Genomic DNA, 24,102 nt, shown 5'->3' on the forward strand with positions numbered 1-24,102 from the left:
TGTCATCAACTACTTTTTGACAAGGCCACCAAGAAAACACAATAGGAAAAGAAAAATGCTTCAATAAATTATGTGGGAAAAATTGAATATTCATGTGCAAGAATGGAACTGGACCCTCATATCAGACACAAAAAAAAACTCAAAATGTGTTAAAGACCTAAATAGGACAACTGAAACTGAAAAACTCCTACAAGAAAACACAGTAAAAATGCTCCTGGACAATGGCCCTGGCAATGATTTTTTTAACAGCACACCAAAGTATAGGCAACCAAAGCCAAAACAAACAAGAGAGGCTACCTGCACAGCAAAGTAAACAGTCAACAAAATGAAAAGGTAGCCAAGGGATTTGGGAAAAAATATTTGTTAAACAGACACCAGAAAAAGGATTAACAGTCAAAGGAACTGACACAACGCAATAGCCACAAAACCAATGATAGGATTTCACAATGGGCAAAAGACCTGCCACTTCGCAAAAGTACACATACAAATGGCCAACGGGTATATGAAGAGGTGTTCAGAATCACTGATCATGAGGGAAATGCAGAAAAAAATCATGCACAATCTCACTTATACTTGAAATCTAAAAACAAAGAGGAGGAAGGGAGGGAGGGAGGGAAGGAGGGAGGGAGGGGGAGAGGAAGGGAAGGAGGGAAGAAACAGTGTGGGGTCCCATGAATCCACACCACGCAGGTCAACACGAAAGCCCAGGTGTTACACTGAGGTGCAGATGGCAAAGCAGCGCTTTCCCTGGAGGCTCTGTGCTCTGCAGCCCAGACAGCAACCTCACTGCTGTTCAGCTCACTGCTGAGGGAAGAAGGCCTGCACCGGCCTGCAGGATCCTCTACCCCAGAGCCCAGTAGAACACCATGTGCAACCAGGAATAACTTCTCAAGGTTAAAAAGTACACTGAAATGTGATACTGAATATGACAGTGACTAAGATGAAGAATAAAAGGGCCCGTGTTGTGGGGCAATAGGTTAAGCTGCCGCCTATGACAACATCATCACATATGAGCGCTGGTTCAAGTCCTGGTGGCGCCACTTCTGATCCAGCTCCCTGCGAATGCACCTAGGAAGGCAGCGGAAGACGGTCCAAGCACCTGGTCCCCTGCAACTCATGTGAAGGATCTGGATGGAGTTCCAGGTTCCTGGCTTTGGCCTGGCCCAGCCACGCCTGTTGCAACCATTTGGGTTATAAACCAGTGATTTCCACGCCCCACCATCTGCCTCTCTCTGTAACTCTGCTTTTCGAATAAATAAATAAATAAATAAATCTTTAAACACAAAACAAAAGGACGTCTGAGAAGAGGGAGTGACAATTCTAAGAAACAGGAAAGGAAGTCTGTCCTTAATTACGTCCTCACTAACAGGGAGACTTGGAGAGGGATAGATGAGCATGACTACAGTCATACAGAAATGTTGTAAAAGTTCTCTGGATCTTGGCATGTTATCATAGACAAAGGGAAGAACACCAACGTAGCGAGCATGGTGATACCCGTGAGAGGAGATGACCTCCAAGTGCAAGAACACTAACATTGCCCAAAGATCGGTTGGCTGTAGCAACATCCCCAAGGAACTGTCTGATGAATATGCAGGCGATAGGACTTATGCAAAAGTGGCCTCGATGGAATACTGGAAAGGCACAATTAAAATTATTTTAACTAAGGAAAATAGCAGCAATTGTACCGAGCCACGTTTGAAGAAAGGCTTTATTTGTTAGATTTCATTGTTCATTTATTTTCATTTTTATTTGAAAGGCAGAGGGACAGAGAAAGATGAGGCGATCTTCCAGCCTTCTTGCTCACTCCCCGAATTCCCACAACTGCTAGGACTGAGCCTGTCTGAAGCCAGGAGCCCGGAGCTCTATCCAGTCTCCATGTGCACGGCAGGAAGCTAAAACCTGAGCTGCCCTCTGCTGTCTCGCACACAATGTACTCGCAGGAAGGGGCTCAGCAGCCAAGCATCCAGGATGCAAACCAGGCATCCAACATGGAGTGCAGGCATTCAGGTGACTTATTCACTGCTGTATTAATAGGAGATCAGGATGTAACTGAGACAAGCGGAGAGTCCGTGAACAAGAACTAAACAGTTTCTCTCACCGACGCCCTGTGTGGATGCAACAAGTGAGAACCCCGGAATATACCACACCCCAAAAAGGAACACATGCCATCCACACCCGAGCATCCTGCACATCGATCTTATTCTAATTTAGCTTTCAGTATGAAATCTTCCTTCAAGGTAAGCACACTAACTGATCCCAACTGCTTAGATTTCTCTAGCAGTTAAACTTGAAAATTAGCATTTTGTTTATCCGTTGGTCAATCCTGCTTCTCTCCGCTTCTGGAATGGTAACAAACACAAGAGACTGTGCTCCTGGCCTGCCCTCCTTGGCAACGGCTCACCAACAAGCAGACGGGGGCTCCCTATTTGGACAGTCTTACACCACGAGGACAATCTTTTCCAAACACAGAAAAAAACTTATTAATTAGGATTAATTAAAAGAGGTCACTGTGAATTACTCATGCTATTTAAGGTCTGTGGTTTTAATTATATACAGTAAGTAGAAGGTACAGGCCTATCCTTACATACTTTGCTTAGGCCCTTGGAAAAGAGTTTTAATAAGTAGTAAAGTCCCTTTCTAAGTGACCTAACAATTGTTTATGTGTGAGAGCTCTACCATGTTTAGAAGTCTTAAGCACTCTTTTTTAAATCTCTAGTTCTCTGCTAATTTGATTAACAAAGTCTCCTTCCTAAACAATTTGACAATATACTTCAAGCACATCTTTCGGATTTTCTAACTATAAATCTGAATAATGAGTTCTAAATCTACAACTTTTAATATATGAATCAAGCTTCAACACTAAAGAAAATCCTTGCAACATGAAGACAATTCTGTCCAAAATTAAGCACTGGAGGCTTTTTTTGTTTATCAGGGACCTTCAAAAAGCTCATGGGCAAACAGAAGTGAAAGACCAGTTTACTGGGGTGCAAAGAATTTTTGAAACCCATGCCTAGTTTTTTCATAGTATGCATTTTCCATGAACTTTTTGAAGACCCCTTAGATAAAACCACACTGATTTGAAAGTAATAAAAAAAGACACTGAATGCTGTTTGCCGCAAAGATTTACAGAAGCATAAAGCCCTCTTGTATCATGAAACGGACCAAGGAACAACAGAGCTTCAACAGATGTCAAATTCAGCATCAGCTGGCTCTCCAAAACAGGTCCAACTGAGCGGCTGGCTGGCTGGCTGCGCAGGGTCTCAGGACGCTAACTCAGGGGGTGAGCTCGCATCACAAGTCAGCACTCCTCCCTGGAAGGGAGGGATGCGGCTCTCAGGTTACTCTAGGAGAAAGCTTCCCTTAGGAGCAGCCAGCCCACTAAAGGAACGCCTCTGGCTTCCGGCTGCCCAGGGCCAGCGGGAGGCAGCTCAGTGGTGGGCCCCTGGGACACCTTCTCTGTTGACTCACTCGTGACTCACGGGGTTTTCAGCAGTGACGTCACATTGCAGTCGGGAGCCAGAGACATTCCGTAAGAAACAAGGTCTGCTTTCCAGAGCTGACTCAGACCTGTGCCCGCCGCGGCAGTGACACACCTGCAGCTCTGCTTCCCCTCGCATCCTCCGTCCTCAGGTGCTCCCAGCAGACTTACATAACCACACACAGCGCTGCCATTTTAAGCTGCAGGCTGCAAGCACTCTTTTTCTTGCCAAGATTCCCTAACAAACTGTTACTCTCAATTCCTTTCTTCCTTGCCACCTTACTGCTGATGAGTACAGAGAAAAACTCAAGACAATCTGGGGGGTCTTTATATAGAATCTGGTAGGTTCCCCTCCCCCAACTTCTACACGATAGAATTTTCAAGATTGTTTCAGCTGAGTGTCCTGCTTCCTGGGACATGCCAGCGTATGTATGTAAATGCACGCTAGAACAACGGCTCTCAATGGGAAAAACCGGGCCCAAGGCAGCTGGCAACTTCTGGACACACTTTTGATGGCTACAGTGAAGGTGTGGGGGACAGCTGCTAGCCCTGGCCAGGAGAGGCCACAGGCGCTGCTTAACATCCCACAACACAAATGACCTTCCCTCCAACGTCAGTGCTGCCGGAGTGGAGAAACCCCAGCACGGACAAAAGACACTCCTTCCGAAACCAGATCACACCACACATAAACACGATGACATCAACATGAACACCGTTACTTCCAGAAAGTCCTCTTCCATGATCCAGCTGAAAAGATGCAACCTTTCAAAGGGAAGAAATAATGAGTGTCAGCTTCCCAGCTGGGCTTGACACAGTTCCAGTGTTTACAGAGTCCCTGGGGATGCTATACATTTATAAGGCTAGAAATAACAGACTCCTTCGCAGAATAAACACAGCGATGTGGGTCCTAACGGGAGCTCTGACACACACCGCCTAATTTCAGCAGCACCACACATGAACCTCTGAAACTTCAAAAATGGAAGCCACCATTTTGATAAAGGCTTCTAAATTACAGGAAAAAAAATATTAACTGTCCATTAAACAGAAAACATAGGGAAAATTAGGAAAGAAAAGAAATTAGCACAGTTGCCGTGAACTGAGTGTTACTGGAACACAGATGCGTGGTGAAACGTATGTCACATCCTGTAGTGGGAAACTCATTTCCTATTTTACAGGTTGGTGGCTGACTCTAAGGGGGCATGCCATTCAACAGAAACGTGAACACGGCCAGGAGGAGAGCCGTCTACACAACAACAAGCCCTAAGACACCGTGCTAGCTCTACACTTACACGGTCTCAGCTGTGTCGATTCTGGAGAGGGAAAAGAACGGAAGCCAGTGTCCCCAGCTTGAAGTCTCCCTGAGGGACAGAGGAGAGCCAGTTGTGCACTTCTGCAGCTCAGCAGACCCACCGTGCTCTGTGCATTTAAGGTTCTGCTAATGGCACCTGCTTACGCGAAAGGAAAGTTCTTTCTCTCCATTAGAGGTCAGAGAGGGAAGAAGAGGAAACCTATCAAGCTTGACAAGCACCAGGAGGGAAATTCGCCACGGATGTGTTATTTCTGTGCTGCTCTATAAACCTCTGTACACCACATGCTTAACCTCTGCTCGGCCTAGAACCACCATCAGCAACATCAAATCCGATGGAGCAAAAAGGAGAGGAGCACAGAGATGTCAATCAACTGCGCGATTTCAAGCTTTGGTGTGATGCCTTCCAACAGAAACAACTTAATCATTTTTCACCCACGAACATCTTCTATTCAAAGAGCAGCCATTCTTCTGATCTCACTGTATCCTCCTGGCACCAGGTCAGGCTCACAGGGCAAACATCTTCATCCCATTACACAGGAAAACAACTGAGCCTCAGGAAAGCCATCTGACATGGCCAAGGCCACGTACGTTGCAGTGGTACTACAGGTGCAGCTCTCCTGGCCACAAATCCAAACTAAAGAAATCACGCAGAAGATTATACACAGAAATCTGGAGACACAGAAATGCAGTCCCTGGCATGAGGCAGGTGGCCTGGGACTCTCAGGCGGGCCTTGGCATCCTCCCTTCAAACGTGAAAAATGTCACAGAACATCAACACCAGACGAGGCCACTCTCTGTGCATGATGGATCAAGTAAAAATATGACCACTCCCTAATCATGCCTGAAGACAAACAAAACATGAATACTCTTCATGTCACTAATGACTATATACATGTCTGCTCCCAGCTAAGAGTGACTGATGCTTCTTTAGCAATTACCACCCCTATAGGTGAAATTTACCAAGATAATAATGACAGAATGAACCTCTTCTTCCTAACAGCATTCCTACACACAGAAAAGCCCCACTCCCTTAAATCCTCCCCAGAGCCACCTAGAGTAAGTGCTAGAATATGTTCTATCTAACATGCTCTGACAGAGTGCCCCACAGCTGCCCACGGTGTGGGTGGGTGGGTGGGTAGGTGGGTGTGGATGTGTGTGTGTGTGTGGGTGTGTGTCTCACAATGAGTAACAGACTAACCCTGCTCAACTACAGTGTATTCCTGGTGCTCTTTCGCTGGAAACCACTGACAAACTCATATTAAGAACCCAAGAAGCCATGACTTATACTCAGCTTTTTAAGCCTGGTTACTGATTACCGAGCATTTTCCTTAATAGGAAAATAAGTAAGAACCCAACAAACCTGGGGCAGGCATTTGAAAACCACAGGGGGAAGAGTCTACCCAGGGTGATGAAACTGAGATACAAACAGAACTGACTGATCAAATTACCCAATCTCTATGATTAGGGATATGTTGACACAAGTTGAAGCTTTCACTGGGCCAGTGTTATCATACTGCAGCTTCAATTCTGCTATAATCCTGGTAAGTGAATGGAAAAGGAGCCAAACAAGACTGAAACAAGCCCAGAAATTCTTATTAGATGCACTTCCCCTATGACAACATGGAGCTGCGTACCAATGCACAGGCAGGAGTAATTTTAATCCAATGTTTCAACTCTATCAAGGGGTGAAATGCTGCTGTTTTTTAAAATTTTTGATTGACACTAGTAATTCTACATATTTCTGGGGTAGAGTGAGATGTTTTGATCCAAATATATAACATGTAATGATCAAATGATAACTGGCATGTTCCTCTCCTTAAAGATTAGTCATTTCTCTGTGGTGAGACCATTCAAACCATTTATTCTAGCTATTTTGAAATGCATAGTGCATTATTGTTAACTGTGTTTACTCTGCTATGCAGTAGGATGTCGTATGCCCATATGCTACTTTGTCTTTCTGTGCTTACATCATTTAACATAATGTCCTCCACGGCCACCTATGTTGTCATAAATAACACACATTTTCTTTGTCCATTCATCCCTTGATGGCATTAGGTGGCTCCTTATCTTGGCTACCGTGAACAGTGTTGCAGTAGCTACAGGAGTACAGATGTCTCTTCGGCAGACTTACTTCAGTTCCTTCTGATATATACCTGGTAATGGGATAACCGAACCTGAAGTGCTAATTTAACTTTCATGAACAACAGCAGTACCAACTTACGTTCCCACCAACAATATGTAAGAAGTCTTCAACCACATTCTCCCCAGCATTCTTTTTTTTCTGTTTTTATATCAGCATTTGAACTTGGGTAAGGTGACAGCTCATTGTGGGTTTAATCTGCATTTCCCTGACAGTTATAAGACTACCAGGGGGCCAGTGCTGTGGTGTAGCAGGTAAAACCACTGCCTGCAGTGCTGGCAACCATATGGGCGACGGTTCAAGTCCCGGCTGCTCCTCTTCTGATCTGGTTCTCTGCTATGGCCTGGGAAAGCAGTGGAAAGTGGTCCAAGTCTTTGAGCCCCTGCACCCACATGGAAGACCTAAAAGAAGCTTCTGGTTCCTGGCTTCCAATCAGTGCAGCTGTAGCCTTTGCAGCCATCTGCGAGATGAACCAGCAGATGGAAGACACCCCCCCCCCTTTCTCTCTTGCTCGGAGATGAACCAGCAGATGGAAGACACCTCTCCCTATCCCACTCACTCTCTCGCTCTCTCTCTCTCTCTCTCTGCCTCTGCTTCTCTGTCACTCTGCCTTTCAAATAAATAAATAAATCTTTAAAAATAAATAAGTAAGGCCGGCGCCACGGCTCACTAGGCTAATCCTCCGCCTTGCGGCGCCAGCACACCAGGTTCTAGTCCCGGTCAGGGTGCCGGATTCTGTCCCGGTTGCCCTTCTTCCAGGCCAGCTCTCTGCTGTGGCCCGAGAGTGCAGTGGAGGATGGCTCAAGCGCTTGGGCCCTGCACCCCATGAGAAACCAGGATAAGTACCTGGCTCCTGCCACCGGGTCAGCACGGTGCGCCGGCCGCAGCGCGCTGGCTGCGGCGGCCATTAGAGGGTGAACCAACGGCAAAAAGGAAGACCTTTCTCTCTGTGCTCTCCAGAGCACAGGCAATAATGGCACATGTAGACAACTGGGATTATGTCGAAAAAGCTTCTGCACAACAAGGAAAAGTGCTACAGAAGGAAGAAAAATATTACACAGTGAGGGAAAATATTTGCAAACCATATATCTGACAAGGAGGCATTATCTAGGATTTATGAGGAACTCAAAGAACTTGAGAAGAAAAAATGAATAAACAAAGAATCCAATTTAAAAATACAAGCTAAAGACCTGAACAGTGGCCAGTGCTGTGGGACAGCAGGTTAATGCCCTGGCTTGAAGTGCTGGCATCCCATATGGGTGCCGATTCAAGACCCGGCTGCTCCTCTTCCAATCCAATTCTCTGCTACGTCCTGGGAAAGCAGTAGAAGATGGCCCAAGTGCTTGGGCTCCTGTACACGCATGGGAGACCCAGAAGAAGCTCCTGGCCCCTGGCTTCGAATCAGCACAGCTCTGGTCGCTGTGGCCAACTGGCAAGTGAACCATTGGGTAGAAGACCTCTCTCTCTCTCTCTCTCTCTCTCTCTCTCTCTCTCTGCCTCTCCTCTCTAACTATTTCAAATAAATAAATAAATCTTTTTTGGGCCGGCGCTGTGTCTCACTTGGTTAATCCTCTGCCTGCAGCACCAGCATCCCATATGGACACCAGGTTCTAGTCCTGGTTGCTCCTCTTCCAGTCCAGCTCTCTGCTGTGGCCCGAGAGGGCAGTGGAGGATGGCCCAAGTCTTTGGGCTCCTGCACCCGCATGGGAGACCAGGAAGAAGCACCTGGCTCCTGGCTTCGGATCGGTGCAGCACCGGCCATGGCAGCCATTTGGGGAATGAACCAACGGAAGGAAGACCTTTCTCTCTGTCTCTGTCTCTCTCTCTCTCTCTGTCTATAACTCTACCTGTAAAAAAATTTAAAAATAATAAATAAATCTTTTTTTTTTAAAGACCTGAACAGACACTTTTCTGAAGACACAAAAATGATGAAGATATAAATGGGAATTTTTTTGTTTTTTAACTTTTCTTTGTTTTTGCCTTCATTTATTCACAACTTATAACCATCCATAATTATGGGGTACACAGTGATGTTATGATATTTGCACATTGTGTGGAAGGAATGAATCAAGTTAAAACATATCCATCACCTTATGTACTTATCACTTATTCCTCCTGTTACTTTGTACCCAATGAATACAATCTCAAATGATACAGTAATAATTCCTACAAATTTCAAAAAGGATTGCTAAATTACTACAAAATTACTGAATTACATATTTTCTCTATATTATATAAAATATGTACCTCAATCGCTTAAAAAAAATCCAGGATAAGCATTTGGCCTAGCAGTTACGATTCCTCTTGAAAGACCCACATCCCATTTTGGAACACCTGGGTTAGAGACCCAGCTCCACTCCTGAATCTAGCTTCCTGTTGATACACACACTGAAAGGCAGCAGGTAGACTCAAGTACTTGGATCCCTGCATCCAGATGGAAGACCTGGATTGAGTTTCTGGCCTCTGGCTTTGTCCTCGCCAAACCCTGAGGTTCTGTCTACATCACAACAAACTTTTGTTTCTGAATTTTTCAGTGAGCTAAGAAGCTTTGTTACCATGAAGTCATGCTTTACACATGTGGCGCTGGAGTGAGCAGGGTGAACGAGAACAAACATTTCCATGAAAACTGGCTTTCAGTGAAGACGGAGGTGCTTCTCCAGCTGCATACCTCAGAATACCAGAAAATCAGTCATGTATTTGCTTGATGCTTCCATTTCTTCCCAAAAATAGAACTCGAATGATCTCTAATCCTAAAGAAGGGTCCTGTTGTCCTATTTTCATATCATGACATCTACACGTTTCTGCCTTCTAGTTTCTGTGCATGTCTGCAAGCCAGACCAGACCTCCCACCTCTCAGACACAAGCCACCCTTGGTGCTCGACCACACATGGTCTGCACCTTGCTGGAAACCTCTCCAGGCACCCATTACTAGACATCGCCTTATAATGTGAGCCATGTCACCTCTCACCTTTCACCTTTGATCCACAGCCTCAAAGACCCTGTCTTAGAGTATGTAGTCTCAGATTCACTAATAAATCTTCAGTTTGTTCATACAAAGAAAATAAGCAAAATGCTTTTGATTTGTGGAGGAGAAACAATTCTACTCACCGCATTTTTTCCTTCACTTTGGGCATCTCGGTAATCAGGATTAAGCTGAAAAAGAAGGCAAAACTAGATTTGAACTGTTGTTAACAGACCATTAACAAGACCACTGATCTTTAATTCAGTTCACTATTTTACCTTTAACTAAGTTTAATGTAAAAGGAAGTTATCCAACGAACTACTGGTAATTAGGACAATTTAAAATATTACCACAATGTACCATGAGACAAGCACTAAGATGCCAACTAGAAGGCCTTAATTTATATCAGAAATGCTGGCATCCTTGATGAAATGAGAGCTGATAATCTCACTGAGTCTAGGGAAACATTCGAGAGAGTTCACCATTTTACATAACACAAAAATGGCCATTTACCAGTTACTCAGAAACCAATTTATTTTATTTTATTTTATTTTATTTTATTTTATTTTATTTTATTTTATTATTTATTTGACAGAGACAGTGAGAGAGAGAGAGAAAGAGAGAAAGGTCTTCCTTCCATTGGTTCACCCACCAAATGGCAGCTATGGCCGGTGCTACGCTGATCCAAAGCTAGGAGCCAGGTGCTTCCTCCTGGTCTCCTATCGAGTGCAGGGGCCCAAGCACTCGGGCCATCCTCCAGAGAGCTGAACTGGAAGAGGAGCAACTAGGACTAGAACCCAGCACCCATATGGGATGCCGGCACTGCAGGCAGAAGATTAACCAAGTGAACTACGGCACCAGCCCCTCAGAAACCAATTTTTGAAAATAGACCAGAAGAAAGTTTTAAAAATGATTCAAGACCATGAATTACATGCTACATACACGAAGAAAAGAAAACAGAGCGAAAGAGCAAATATGTATCAGATACGTCAATTAACACAGAAGGACTTCTTAAACTAACACCAAAAACCTGGATATGCAGTTTAGGGGTCATTCCAATGAGAAAAACAGACTTTGGATATGTTCAGCATTGACCCAAGTATCAACTCCTGGCTCCACCTGTCTACGTGGTCTCAAAATAACCAGGTTGATAATTTGTACAGCAACAGATTTAAAAGATAATTTTCTTGAAGTCACAACTTGTCTAGGTGCACTTAACCATTTTAACATGAATCAACCAGGGTGCAAAATTTACAATTCCATTTTAAAATATATTTTAAATGGGCCAGCGCCGCAGCTCAATAGGCTAATCCTCCGCCTGCGGCGCCAGCACACCGGGTTCTAGTCCCGGTCGGGGCACCAGATTCTGTCCCAGTTGCCCCTCTTCCAGGCCAGCTCTCTGCTGTGGCCAGGGAGTGCAGTGGAGGATGGCCCAAGTGCTTGGGCCCTGCACCCCATGGGAGACCAGGAGAAGCACCTGGCTCCTGGCTTTGGATCAGCGCGGTGTGCCGGCAGCAGTGTGCGGGCCCCGGTGGCCATTGGAGGGTAAACCAATGGCAAAGGGAAGACCTTTCTCTCTGTCTCTCTCTCTCACTGTCCACTCTGCCTGTCAAAAAAAAAAAAAAATATATATATATATACACACATATTTAAATGCAAGGTGAAGAGTATTTCTCAAAATGACATTTACTTAGCAGCTGCTCCCAGTGTACCACTAAATATTAATGAAGGTACTGATCAAAAAAAAAAAAAAAAAAAAGCCCAAAAAGAAACAAATTTGGAAGAAAAAAAAAACAAGCTCAATGTCATTGAAAACTAAGGCTGAAAAACAGCCTAAATTCCAAATCTTCTATGAATTGACACAAGTTATGATGGGTCTTCCAAAAGTTCATGGAAAACATTTATATTATGCATAGACTCCAAAATTTTTTGCAGGGAAATAAATTTGTCATTTAATACCTTCTTCCCCTCCCTTTTAGATGGGTCCTCATAAAGCAGAGAGTTCTGGGTAAGAGACAGGTAAGGATCCAGTTTTTCTCTGTATACTCTTTTTTTTTTTTTTCAAAGAAATCTTTTATTTAATGAACACAGATTTCATAACTACAGCTTTAGGAATATAGTGATTCTTGCCACCATACCCGCCCTCCTACCCTCACTCCCACCCCACCTCCTCCCCCTCTCCTATTCCTAGTCTGATTCTCCATTAAGATTCAGTTCTCCTGCTGACTTGGAGATCCTGAGAATCTACCACCCAAAAAACTTCCAGAAGGGCTTCTCTAGGGCTAAGAAGCTACTTTCAGATCAGACAGAAAATTCCCTCCCCAGCCACTGTCCTGCCATCAGCCTCTGTCTCCTCAAGACCAGACAGCCAATGATGCTCAGACAAAAACCAGGCAGGAAGCACAACGGGGCTGATGATGGCAGGGGAGAAGACAGAAGACACATGACGCTGTGTGCGGGCACTGTGCTGCCTGAGAATACAGAAACAGCCAAGGGACACGAGACAGAAGCAACTGCAGCACAGCCAGGGATGCTGAGCTGACGTCTGATGAACCTGGGAGCTGCGCTCGAAATGCATCCATCCGTCTGCCCTGCAGCTGGAGATGCAGAATGCTGGTATGTTGTCATACCAGAGATCGAACTCATGCGACAAAAGGACAAGGCACTCAACACTTCTGGTTCTGCACAGAGCTCATCTGAGGATATGAGAGAGGACTGGAAGAGAAGGGAAGGGAAAGGAATGGAAGGGGAGGGGTGGGGAAGGCCAGGCTGGGCCAAAAACAAAGACTCAAGGTAGAGTATATCAGAACAAGGGAAATTCTCAGAGTCCTGAATATAACAAAAACTTTCCAGGACATGGTTTGGCACACCCAAGAAAGCAGAAGTAAACAAGACCTCTACATCAAGGCAACACGCAGAATTAAAAGAACACAAAGGTAACTGTGGGGAGCAACTGGGAGCAACTCGGACTAGACTAAGTTACTGGAATTAAGACTTATTCTATGCATCTGCTCTCCCACAATATGGCGTTGGGAGAGGAGGAAACAGCTTCTACACAGCTGCCTCCAGTTCAACCAATAAACAGCAGGACCTGCTCCTGATTGGAGGAGAGCAGCGTACTCGGCGTGTGGGTAGCAGAGTTGGGATTGGTGGAAGAGGACTATAAAGGAGGAGAGAGACAACATGAACCAGGAACATCTATCTGAAGGAACACCTGTGCAGCCCCTGAGAGAGCCGGCCGGCGGTGTGCCGCTCCCCCGCGGAAGTGGGGAAAATGGCAGGGGGAACCGCCCTTCCACGGAGGTGGAAGGGTCGGTAGCCAACCCGGGAAGAACCAGCAGCAAACCCGGGGAGGGCCGAGCAGACAAAAGAACAGCGCAGGGTCCTGTGTTGTTCCTCCACGAAGAGGGGGAGCGACATAATGGTGCCGTGACTCGGATATGAAGCCTAGGCAGGGTTTAGTGTCGCTCCTCCACGAAGAGGGGGAGCGACAGGTAACAGTAAAGAATTGGGAATGTTGAGGATGTCAATCAAAATGGACATATAAATACAAAACTAAAGTCCATGTTGGTAGCAATAAAAAAGCAAGCTGATGCTACAGAAAATGGTGCAGAAGAAAAGGCACTGGAAAGCTGTCCCTCAAGTCACAGGAAAGGCGCACTCACAGAAATGGAAACTGGGTAAAAGGCAACAGTCGTGGAGGACAGAAGGGACTATCAACTGTCAGGCAAGTTGGGTACTGTCAAGGATGAGAGCGCATGGGGCACAAGCAACAAAAAGATAGAAAATGGAACTTTCCTCAGCTGAAGAAAGAACCACGTATGCGCCAATTATCCCATTCCAGGAAAATCAACTAAACAGACTAACACATTCACTGGAGGTAAGTGGGAACCAGAGGGAAAGCAGTGACCGCGATGCCAGATACTGCTTTGACATTATCACCTGCTATGAGCATTGTCAGATAAAAATGCATAGCATGGAGTGGAGGGTGGATAACCAAAGGTGGTCTGCTCAAACAGTGGCGCCCAATCCAGCAGTAAACATGGCTGGCTCCTGACACCTGCAGCCACAGGGGAGGAGGCCAGCCACAAAAAACAGATGCCCTGCATGAAGCCATTCAATGAAACACAAGAACAAATGAAAACTGTGGTGGAACAAATCAGAAAGTGGAGGAGTGAGCGAGTGCAGAGGGTAGAAAGCAGAACCCAGTGCAAGACTCAAGGGGCAGTGTCTCCAAAACAGCAGATGATTAGACTCCAGCTGCCTGGCGGTGCGGGGCCCACAGCGATGAGGACTGGGAGCTGCTCTTGCCTTCCTGCAGTGACTCCGACTCCCTAAATCCCCACGAATTACAAGTAACACAGAGAGTAAGTCCAGGAGTACTTCTTGCTTCTGGAATTCAAGAGCAAAAGGGGCAGGGACAAAGGGAGAGTTAACTGACCTCTTGTTTACTGATTTATCAAACTCTAGAACACACATTTTTACTTGGAAGTTAAGAAAATCACAGCATAGTTGTAGAAGGAATTTTTTCCACCTGTTTTAGTTAAGTACTGAGATAGCTTCCTAAAAAAACTGCTTTCTCTTCAAAGAATTTCCACTCTTCTTTTAAACTGAAAATAAATAAATAAATAAATCTGTGATAAGATTTTAACTAAATTACATCCAAAAAATACCCAACATGTTTTACCAAGAGTATCCCAAAGTTTTTATCCAGTAAACGTCAGAATAGTTGGTTCCCAGCACTGTAAAGTGAACTCATGCTGGACAGCATGATTTATCTATAACGAGAAAGTATACAGAAACGGGAATTAACATATCTAAGCCAAACACAAAATAAGGGACAGATGTTTGGTGCAGCAGGTAAGCCACCACTTGGGTTATCTTCATCGTATATTGTAATACCTGGGTTCAAGTCCCAGCTCCACTCTCTGTTCTAGCTTCCTGCTAATGTACACCTTGTGAAGTAGCAGGTGTTGTCCCAAATAATTCAGTCCCTGTCACCTACATGGGAGACCCAGACTAAACTCTCAACTCCCAGCTTCAGCCTGGATCAGCTCTGACTGTTGTGGGCATGTGGGGAGTGAACCAGCAGATGGGAGAAATCCCTCTCTCTATTTTTCTCTCTCCTTCTCTCTTTCTCTGTCTCCCAAAGAAATCTTAAAAGAAAACTATTTAGAAAACACACAATAAAGTATGTTCTCTGAAACACAGATCGTAGTCTGTCCCAAAGACATCACTTTCTAAAATTCTGTCTTCACGTACTTCACCTGTTTAGGGTCACCCGTCCAATCCCTGGCTAGCTGGACAGGAACAGGATTCCATACTCTTGCTCTATAAAGAAACATCACTTGGCCAGCGCCACGGTTCAATAGGCTAATCCTCCGCCTGTGGCACCAGCACACCAGGTTCTAGTCCCGGTCGGGGCGCCGGATTCTGTCCCGGTTGTCCCTCTTCCAGGCCAGCTCTCTGCTATGGCCAGGGAGTGCAGTGGAGGATGGCCCAAGTGCTTGGGCCCTGCACCCTATGGGAGACCAGGAGAAGCACCTGGCTCCTGCCTTCGGATCAGCACAATGCACCGACCGCAGTGGCCATTGGAGGGTGAACCAATGGCAAAGGGAAGACCTTTCTCTCTGTCTCTCTCACTGTCCACTCTGCCTGTCAAAAAAAAAAAGAAAAGAAAGAAAGAAACATCACTGGCCTTAGGAAAGGCCTCCTACCCCATGGAACTCAGGGTGCTCCTTTATATAATCAGAAATATCAACGAGCAAACCCTATTTATATGTCAACAAACTTTACAAAGCCCTGTCCTTGGCAATAATATGAAAGATGGAGCCAATCAGTGAGATTTCACTTCATCTCTGCCTCTCAGCTGCAATGCTTTTTTAAAAATAATCTGCACAGTGACTACTTCACTAAATTCAGAAAACTATAGGTAATAAGAATAATAATTACAAGGAAAGGGAGGAGAAGGGAAAGGAACAGAAACTGCCTGAACAAATGGGAGGCTATACAATTTCACCAACAGTAACTCTTTAAAGGCCAAATAAATACAGGCTTTAAATTATACTACTGCTTTCCCTCTTAAAATAGAGTATCAGTGATTATTAAAGTAATTAAACAAAGAATAAGGAAAACATCTTTGTTACAAAGGGAGGAAGATACATGATTATATGGAGGTTCTTGAATCTTTTAAAACTTTAAAGGAAATATTTCCTTAATATAAAAAACTAATTATAGATGTGGCATTGGAGATAGGAAGCATGACTATAGTATTCAATCACTTATTCATTAACCATTAAAGAGCACCCACAGTGGGTAAAGCCTTGTGGCGTATGATATTTCAGCAAAGACAGAGAGGATATGGTCGTTGTCCAGCAGACCTTACAATCAAGGAGGGAAAATAAGACATAAATACAGTCAGCTGTAATGCAAAATAGAATGTGGCCAGAGATTTAAGACAGGGATGAATAATTTATAAGTAATATAGGTCAGGAAGGAGGGATCTGCGGTGGGCAAATTTATTCAAGAATTATTCATGGAGAGAGCAGCATGGGAGCTAAGTCTTTGAAGGACAGTAGAAGTGTATCTGACAGAGAAGGAAAGAGGGAGAGCAGCAGACAGGTAGGTGTGGGGAGAAAGATGAAGCTTATTCAGAGAGGACCCATAAATGTCATTTATGGGATACTTTTTATATGCACTTAAAGGTCCCTTTATTTAACCTCTAGATTATGCTATACCAAGGGATTCTGAAACCCTCTGTGCAGATGTGAGGCACCAGCATTAGGAAGCACAGGCCTGGTGGCTCCAAAGCTACTTCTTGTAGTTACAGGAGCACATGGCTTCACTCCTCCCTCACTAAAGCAGAGTGGTGTGGTCCAAGGGGAGAAGGAAGATCAACCCAGACCTACAGGGCCTTGAAACCCTGAGCTAGAGAGTTTGCATCTGTTTCCGAAGATGCAGGGAGACAGAGGATCAGAGAGGCAAGGTAACCAAGTACAGTGGCACAAATTGATGGCTAGGGCCCAACCAAGGCAGTAATGAGAAAATGGAAAACAGAAAGGAGAAACGGATGTGAAAGATTTTGTGGAAGTGGACTCAGTAGATTCTGGATATACAAAATGAGAGAAAAATATGCTTACTGTGACTCTGGATTTCAATCCTGAACTAAGGAAAATCATGATTTTTGTGAGAGAATAATTCTATACAAGATGTATTTCTTAAGCATATATTTAAGCGGGTTATCCAAGATCGAATTCGTGGTCTCCAGCAGCCATGGGAGTAGATGACAGACAGAGAACAGAATCTTTCAACAGTCTTCCTTTAAACGGCCAAAGAAGAACAGAAAGAAGTCAGGTATTGCTCAAAGCAATAGAGAGAAAGTCACACCACAGACACCCAGGCTGAGTACTGTGATCGTACCACAATCAAATGAAACACAACTGCACCCTTCCATTAAACACAATAGCAGGAAACAGACCAAAAGCTCCTAAGTCCATAACACAGGTCCATTTGCTGAAAATAAAACTTTTGAACAACGAAAGAAGTCACAAAACTATCATGTGAGTACATTAACACAGTGATATGTGTATGTGCCTCTTTCCAGTGCCTGGCATTTCAGGGCCAACCCATAAAGATACTTCAAAAAGCCCACAGAAAAAGCCCATTATCCTTTAATTCCATTGTTCCTGAACTTTCTGAAGGGCCCTCATATTATTCTGATATTCTAAAAACAAAGGAAGGGAAAGAAACTTTACTGGGTGTTTATGAATGCCAGATACAACTAATATTTTGGCTTGTAACATTTACACATGAGCATACAGGGCCTGGCATACGTGTTCATCTACTGGATTTACACATACAACACAAAGATAGAAACTAGGCCTTTTTCATATACTGTGGCTGGCACATTTGACAGAGAAGTGAACATAGGGATTTTTAAAAGTATAGCCCTGGTCTTCCCAAGATTCTACCCTAACTAAGTCACTCATTAATTAATTAAATCTAAAGGCTATTGAGTAGTCAGGAAACAAGGGTTTACTGCCATCTGGTGGAAGCTTTGCCCATATACAAATAAGCTAGTGGTCACTGAAAGAAAGAACATAACATCATTAGCAAATAAAATTATGCTGCATTTTTTGATCTATCTTGTTTAGGAAAGGATAATCAAAAGCTACTCCTTAAGTAACATTCAAAATAGGAAATTGCAGAGAGCAGCAGATCAGAAACTGTGATGGGTAATTCATCATCCTTACCATGACCAGAGAAGAACTAATCACCAAAGCTCCAGCATTTTTTTTTTTTTAAGATTTTTTTAAAAAAGATTTACCTATTTTATTTGAAAGTCAAAGTTACACAGAGAGAGGAGAGGCAGAGAGAGAGAAAGGTCTTCCATCCAATGGTTCACTCCCCAATTGGCCACAACGGCCAGAGCTGCGCCAATCCGAAGCCAGGAGCCAAGAGCTTCTTCCAGGTCTCCCACATGGGTGCAGGGGCCCAAGGACTTGGGCCATCCTCCACTGCTTTCCCAGGCCATAGCAGAGAGCTGGATCGGGAGAGGAGCAGCCAGGACTAGAACCGGTGCCCATACGGGATGCCGGTGCTTCAGGCCAGGGCATTAACCCACTGCGCCACAGCGCCGGCCCCGATTTATTTATTTAATAAGGCAGAGTTACAGAGGCAAGGCTCCAGTATTAACCTACCCAAATGTGAAATGACTCTGTCCTACAGACACAGATGTAAACTCTCATGCCCCAGTAACACGACTGGAGTAAAAGATCAATAACACAGTGAGGAGCAGTGTGCCAATGGCTGTGCTCCGCGTGAAACACTCAACAATGTCTGAGTGCTGGCCAAGTGGGCCCTAGCGTCAGCTCACAACAGGTGTGCCAGGGACAGCCCAACAACATGGTTCTGCATTATCTCATGGCGCCAAAATGTCCTCCTTACTACCTTATTCACCACTAACTACTCTGCACCACGTTTTGTCCATGGGTCCCTGGCAATGTGTATTTCTTAATATTTAACCTGAATTCCCTACAACTTTGCTATTGGTGATCCTTACAATGAAGAAGAGTTCGTTTCTAAGCCTTGGTCCACTTTAGGATCTTGTAGAACAAAATCTAACTACTGTGATATCAGTGTCCCAATTCCGAGATATTCTCCACTGTTCACCAAAACTAAAGCGGTACTATTCGTAAATAGCTTGCAATGTACAAGCTTTGTCTCCATAACCATAGAAACTCCAGTATATGAAATGGTCTGATTCCTTTGATAGTGCCCTTTCAGCTCTAACAAACAACAGGCTTCTTGGGCTTTTCTGAGTAAGTTAACTACCTGGTAAATGCTGGTCAGAAGAGAGTATCATGTTTAAGCACGACAGACAGATAAGATAGATATAATTTTTTACTTTCTTAAAATTACTTGTACTTAGATTTCAGACCACAAATCTTTAAAATTACCATGAGATTTAGCAATAACCTATTAATAATAACTTAATAATTTAAACATTATACAAGGGGCCAGGGCCATGACGTAGTGAGTTAAGCCGCCATATGCAACATTGACATCCCATATGTGTGCCAGTTCAAGTCCCAGCCACTCCACTTCTGATCCAGCTCCCTGTTGGTGTGCCTGGGAAAGCACCAGAAGATGGCTCAAGTGCTTGGGCCCCTGTACCGACATCAGAGACCCAGATGAACCTCTTGGTTCCTGGTGTCTGCCTGGCCCAGCCCTAGCTGGAGAGTGAACCAGAAGATGGAAGATTGCTCTCTCTGTAACTCTCCCACTCTCTCTCTCTCTCTCTGACTCTGACTTTCAAATACATAAAATAAATATTTTTAAAAAATTACATAAAAATAATCTCAATGCACAGGTATGATAGGAGCAGTCGCACAAGAGACTCAGTGTCCTGATGAGTGAGTGGGTATGATTCTTTTCTATATTTGGCATTTGGGACCAGTGAATTCACTGTTCCAGGGAGCTGTCCCCTGCAAAATCAGATGTTTGGCTATCCTCTAGATGCAAGCAGCTCCCTCCCCAACTGTGACAATACAAATGTCTACAGACACTGTCAAGATCACCCTCAGCTGAGAAGTGTTGCTAGAGATGAAGCATTCAGCCCTAAGGTTGTCACTGTATTGTGTTTTGAATGAGCAGAATAAAACCTGAGACTGGATTTCCTTCCCTGAAAAGTGAAATCATTGGATTTACAATAATCACAGTCCTTGTGATCCATTTTTTTTTTTTTTTTTTTTTTTGACAGGCAGAGTGGTCAGTGAGAGAGAGAGACTGAGAGAAAGGTCTTCCTTTGCTGTTGGTTCACCCTCCAATGGCCGCCGCAGCCAGCATGCTGCGGCCGGTGCACCGCGCTGATCCAAAGCCAGGAGCCAGGTACTTCTCCTGGTCTTCCATGGGGTGCAGGGCCCAAGCACTTGGGCCATCCTCCACTGCACTCCCGGGCCACAGCAGAGAGCTGGCCTAGAAGAGGGGCAACCGGGACAGAATCCGGTACCCCGGCCAGGACTAGAACCTGGTGTGCCAGCGCCGCTAGGCGGAGGATTAGCCTATTGAGCCACGGCGCCGGCCGTGATCCATCATTTAATCATCCAGTATTTACTGAATGTAAATTAAATGTCAGATACAGCACTAGGCACAAGCTATCCAGCGGTAAAGCAGATATGGGAAACAGAACAGTGACTGGCTAGATAAACACAATGCACAGGTGAACAAATACCTACAAAACACTAAGGTGTGTCAAGACCAAAGGGGGATTTCTGAAATATCTCAACAGGTTTATGGAGAATAACTGTGACATCATTCAGCATCAAAGCCTATTAAATACTAAAACGCTGCGTGAATTCTAGCTACATTCTATTCTAAGACCACAGGCCAACTTATTATGCAATAGCTTGAGTTAAATTATAGACAACAAAACTGTTTCAAGCTAGTTAAAAAAAAAAAAACTTAATTTCTGTTCTAGAAACATCCATCAAAGGGACTTGGAAAAGCAAAGGCAAAGTATGTGAAAATGTTCTGATAATCCAATGCATAGACAATTTTTTCAGCTGCCCTCCCAGATAAGCACTCACTATACTTACCCAGTTGATCTAAAAGTAAAAACCTCACCCATTTGTGTATTTTATAAATCTTGGAAGGGACTGGTTGGCTTCTACAATATGCATGACATATGCACTGTCATGGGCCATGGGATGAGGCAGTATTTTCTATGGCAAGGCACTGTAGATTAGTTTAGATTAGTAAAGAGATTAACTAAATGTTGGTGCGTTCCTTTGGCACAGCAGTTAGGATGGCATGTAGGATGCCTACATCCCACATCACAGTCCCTGGGTTAAAGTCTCACCTCCACTTCCAGTTCAGCTTCCTGGTAACGCTCACCCTGCAAGGCAGCAGGTGTTAAGTCAAGCACCTGGATCCCAGCCACCCTAGTGGGAGACTGAGATTGAGTTCTGGTTCCTGCCTTTGGCCTGGGCCACCCCTGGCTATTGCTGGCATTTCAGGAGCGGGCCTGCGGAGGCAAAGCCAGCATCTCAGGGTCCTGCACTGGCGTGCGATGGTTAGGCCACTGCCTGCAATGCTGGCAACCCATACAAGCACTGGTACAACTCTCACCTTCTCCATTTCTGAGCCAACTTCCTGCTGGTGCACCAGGGAAAGCAGCGAAGAGGCCCCGAGTACCTGGGCCCCTGCCACCTCCTCGGAAGACCCAGATGCAGTTACTGGCTCCTGGCTTCAGCTGTTGCGCCCACTTCAGGAGTGCACTGGCGAGCACAATCTCTCCCAACCCACAGCTTCTCTCTTAGCTCTACCTTTCAAATAAATAAATAAATAAATCTTAAAGAAAAACCAATTTCCTCTCTCTCTCTCTCTCTCTGCATTTCAAATAAATACATTTTAAAAATAAAGAAAACATTAATACATAACTAAACATCGCTCCTAAGATATTTTATTCCCTTAAGTTACCTGACAAAGGAATACAAGTTCTTGGCAGTGATGATGATGATAAAACACTACTCTACCTCTTTCCTTCCTTTTCCCTCCGTGAAACTGAAGGAACTTAACACTTATTGAGCACCTTTTGTGTCCACAGAGCTGTATATTCACTATCCTCTTTAATTCCAGAATAATCCCATGTAATTCACATTGTCACTTTTTTTTTCTACAATCAAGGGAACTCACATCCAAATTAAATATTTGCTTAAAGTCAGATACACTGTGATCAGTACACATGGGGACTTTTCTTCACTACACTACACCTTACCACCCACAGTGGCAGACAGAAATGCCACTAACTCAAAGGGAATTCAAGAAGAACCACATAATCCAATTTACCAGGAATGTCTCCAGCACAGTGAAGTCACCTTCTCCATGGTAAATCACGTGTGGAGGAAGGAAAAGCCACGGGAAAGGGTGGTAACACCCCTCTATATCCCGCCCCTCTGCAAGCAACTGTCCGTGAAGGCAGCGCGAGCTCAATGCTCGCCCATCTTCCTGCTTCAGCCATGTGTTCTAAGACAAGCGAACAGGACTCTCAGCTTCCCTCTGACGACTTCTCCATTCCCCCTCTTCGCTGCCAGGCTGTGAAAGTTCAGTCTGCATTCACTTCCGCTTCTGACTTCCTTGAGATTCTTCCACCCCTGCATTTTGGTTCCCATAAAAATCGCCTCAAAGAACTCACCAGCAATTGCATTCCACGCAAATGCCGTCGGCGGACTCTGGATTCTGTCCCCAACCACACAGCAGCACCCCCTCCTTGGCTGGGCATCTGCGATACAGCCTACTTCATTTTTTATACGCCTCCCTGGCTTCTTAGGAGCCCAGTCTGGACACCCTTAAAACATAATGTTCCTCGTGGTTCCATCTTCAACCACCTTCCCACAACCATCTTCCCTGTGCTAACGAGACTCCAATACACTTCTCCGGCCCTGGTCAATCTCCCAATTTCTAGACGCTGGGAAACCCGTACCTGACCTATTCCCCTGCACATTCTACAGGGGTCTTCAGAAAGTCTGTGGGAAGTGTGCAAGACCATTCCACTGCACTTCTCCATGAGCAAATCCAGTGGAACACAACAGAGCTGAGTGAGCGGCCCCTCCCTGCTTGGCACCTCTTCCTACTTTCCCTGGATTGATGAGTGACCTCAGCAGCCTTCAAGAGCCTGGAGTCCTCCTACTCCTGAACCTGTCACATCTGAGGGATTCCCTGCCATCGACTGTCGGCTAAACTTGTCTTCGGCTCTCCTGCTTCTCATCATACCAATGCCACTCCCATAGCCCAAGGCCTCAAAATTCCTTGCAGGTTCTGTCTCCAAAATGATCCCCTGCCGCTAAATTCGGAATTTCCCAGTCACCTCACAAGGGCTGCAGGGAAGCCCTGTCCACTAGAACGTTCTCTTCAGTGCACACTCATGCTGCACCACAGGGCGTGGCCACTGAGCTACTCAAAACATGGCAACTTAAAGTATGACTGAGAACACTGATCTTTTAACTTCATTTAATTTTAGTAACATTAAGTTTAACTTATTAGCCATCATGTGGCTAGAAACCACCACACTGGGCAGTGCTTTTCTGAAGTGGTTTCCTGTATACGTAAAACAGTACACTTACAACAACGCCTCACTTCAAAAGGTGAAACCCTTGGGGTTGGCTTCTGGTGCAGAACTTAAGACGCCCACATCCCTCATCAGAGTGCCTAGATTCAAATTCCCACTCTGCTTCTGATCCAGCTTCCTGCTAACGCACACCCTGGGAGGCAGCAGGTGATGGCTCACGTAGATGCATTCCTGCCACCCATGTTGGAGACCTGGACTGAGTTCCAGGCTCCAAGCTTTGGTGTGGCCCAGCCTTGTATATTGTGGGCATGTGGTGAGTGAACCAGTGAATGAAAGATGTCTCTCTCTGGCTTTCAAATACATAAAACCAAAAAAAAAAAAAAAAAAAAAAAAGGATAAAACCCAATCTCCAGTTAATAAATGTGGCCTGCACTAAGCTTCTAGTCCCATTACTCCTCTTCCACCTTCTTGTGCCTCTTCCAACTCACACACATCCCACAGGTCAGCCACGTGAAACCAGCTTATGGTAACACACACCTCCTTGCTCATGTAGAAGCTGCCCTCACTTCCTGAACACGCTCTCTCTCTTCCCCATTGGCCTTACTCCACCATCAAGCAGCTCCTCCTTGGGCCTCCTGATCATCCC

General features: G+C 44.9%; 1 protein-coding gene across 2 annotated transcripts in view; it reads right to left on the reverse strand.

Annotated features, from left to right (window-relative positions):
• Positions 1-24,102, reverse strand: part of ITPR2 (inositol 1,4,5-trisphosphate receptor type 2) — a 536,947-nt gene that overhangs the window by 388,602 nt on the left and 124,243 nt on the right. For both annotated transcript variants that reach the window (XM_051850872.2, XM_051850873.2), the window contains one exon: positions 10,036-10,080. In XM_051850872.2, the coding sequence (XP_051706832.1) occupies positions 10,036-10,080 (45 nt within the window). The remainder of the gene's footprint in view (positions 1-10,035; positions 10,081-24,102) is intronic.

This window comes from Oryctolagus cuniculus, chromosome 9, assembly GCF_964237555.1.
Source record: "Oryctolagus cuniculus chromosome 9, mOryCun1.1, whole genome shotgun sequence".
Lineage (NCBI taxonomy): Eukaryota > Metazoa > Chordata > Mammalia > Lagomorpha > Leporidae > Oryctolagus > Oryctolagus cuniculus.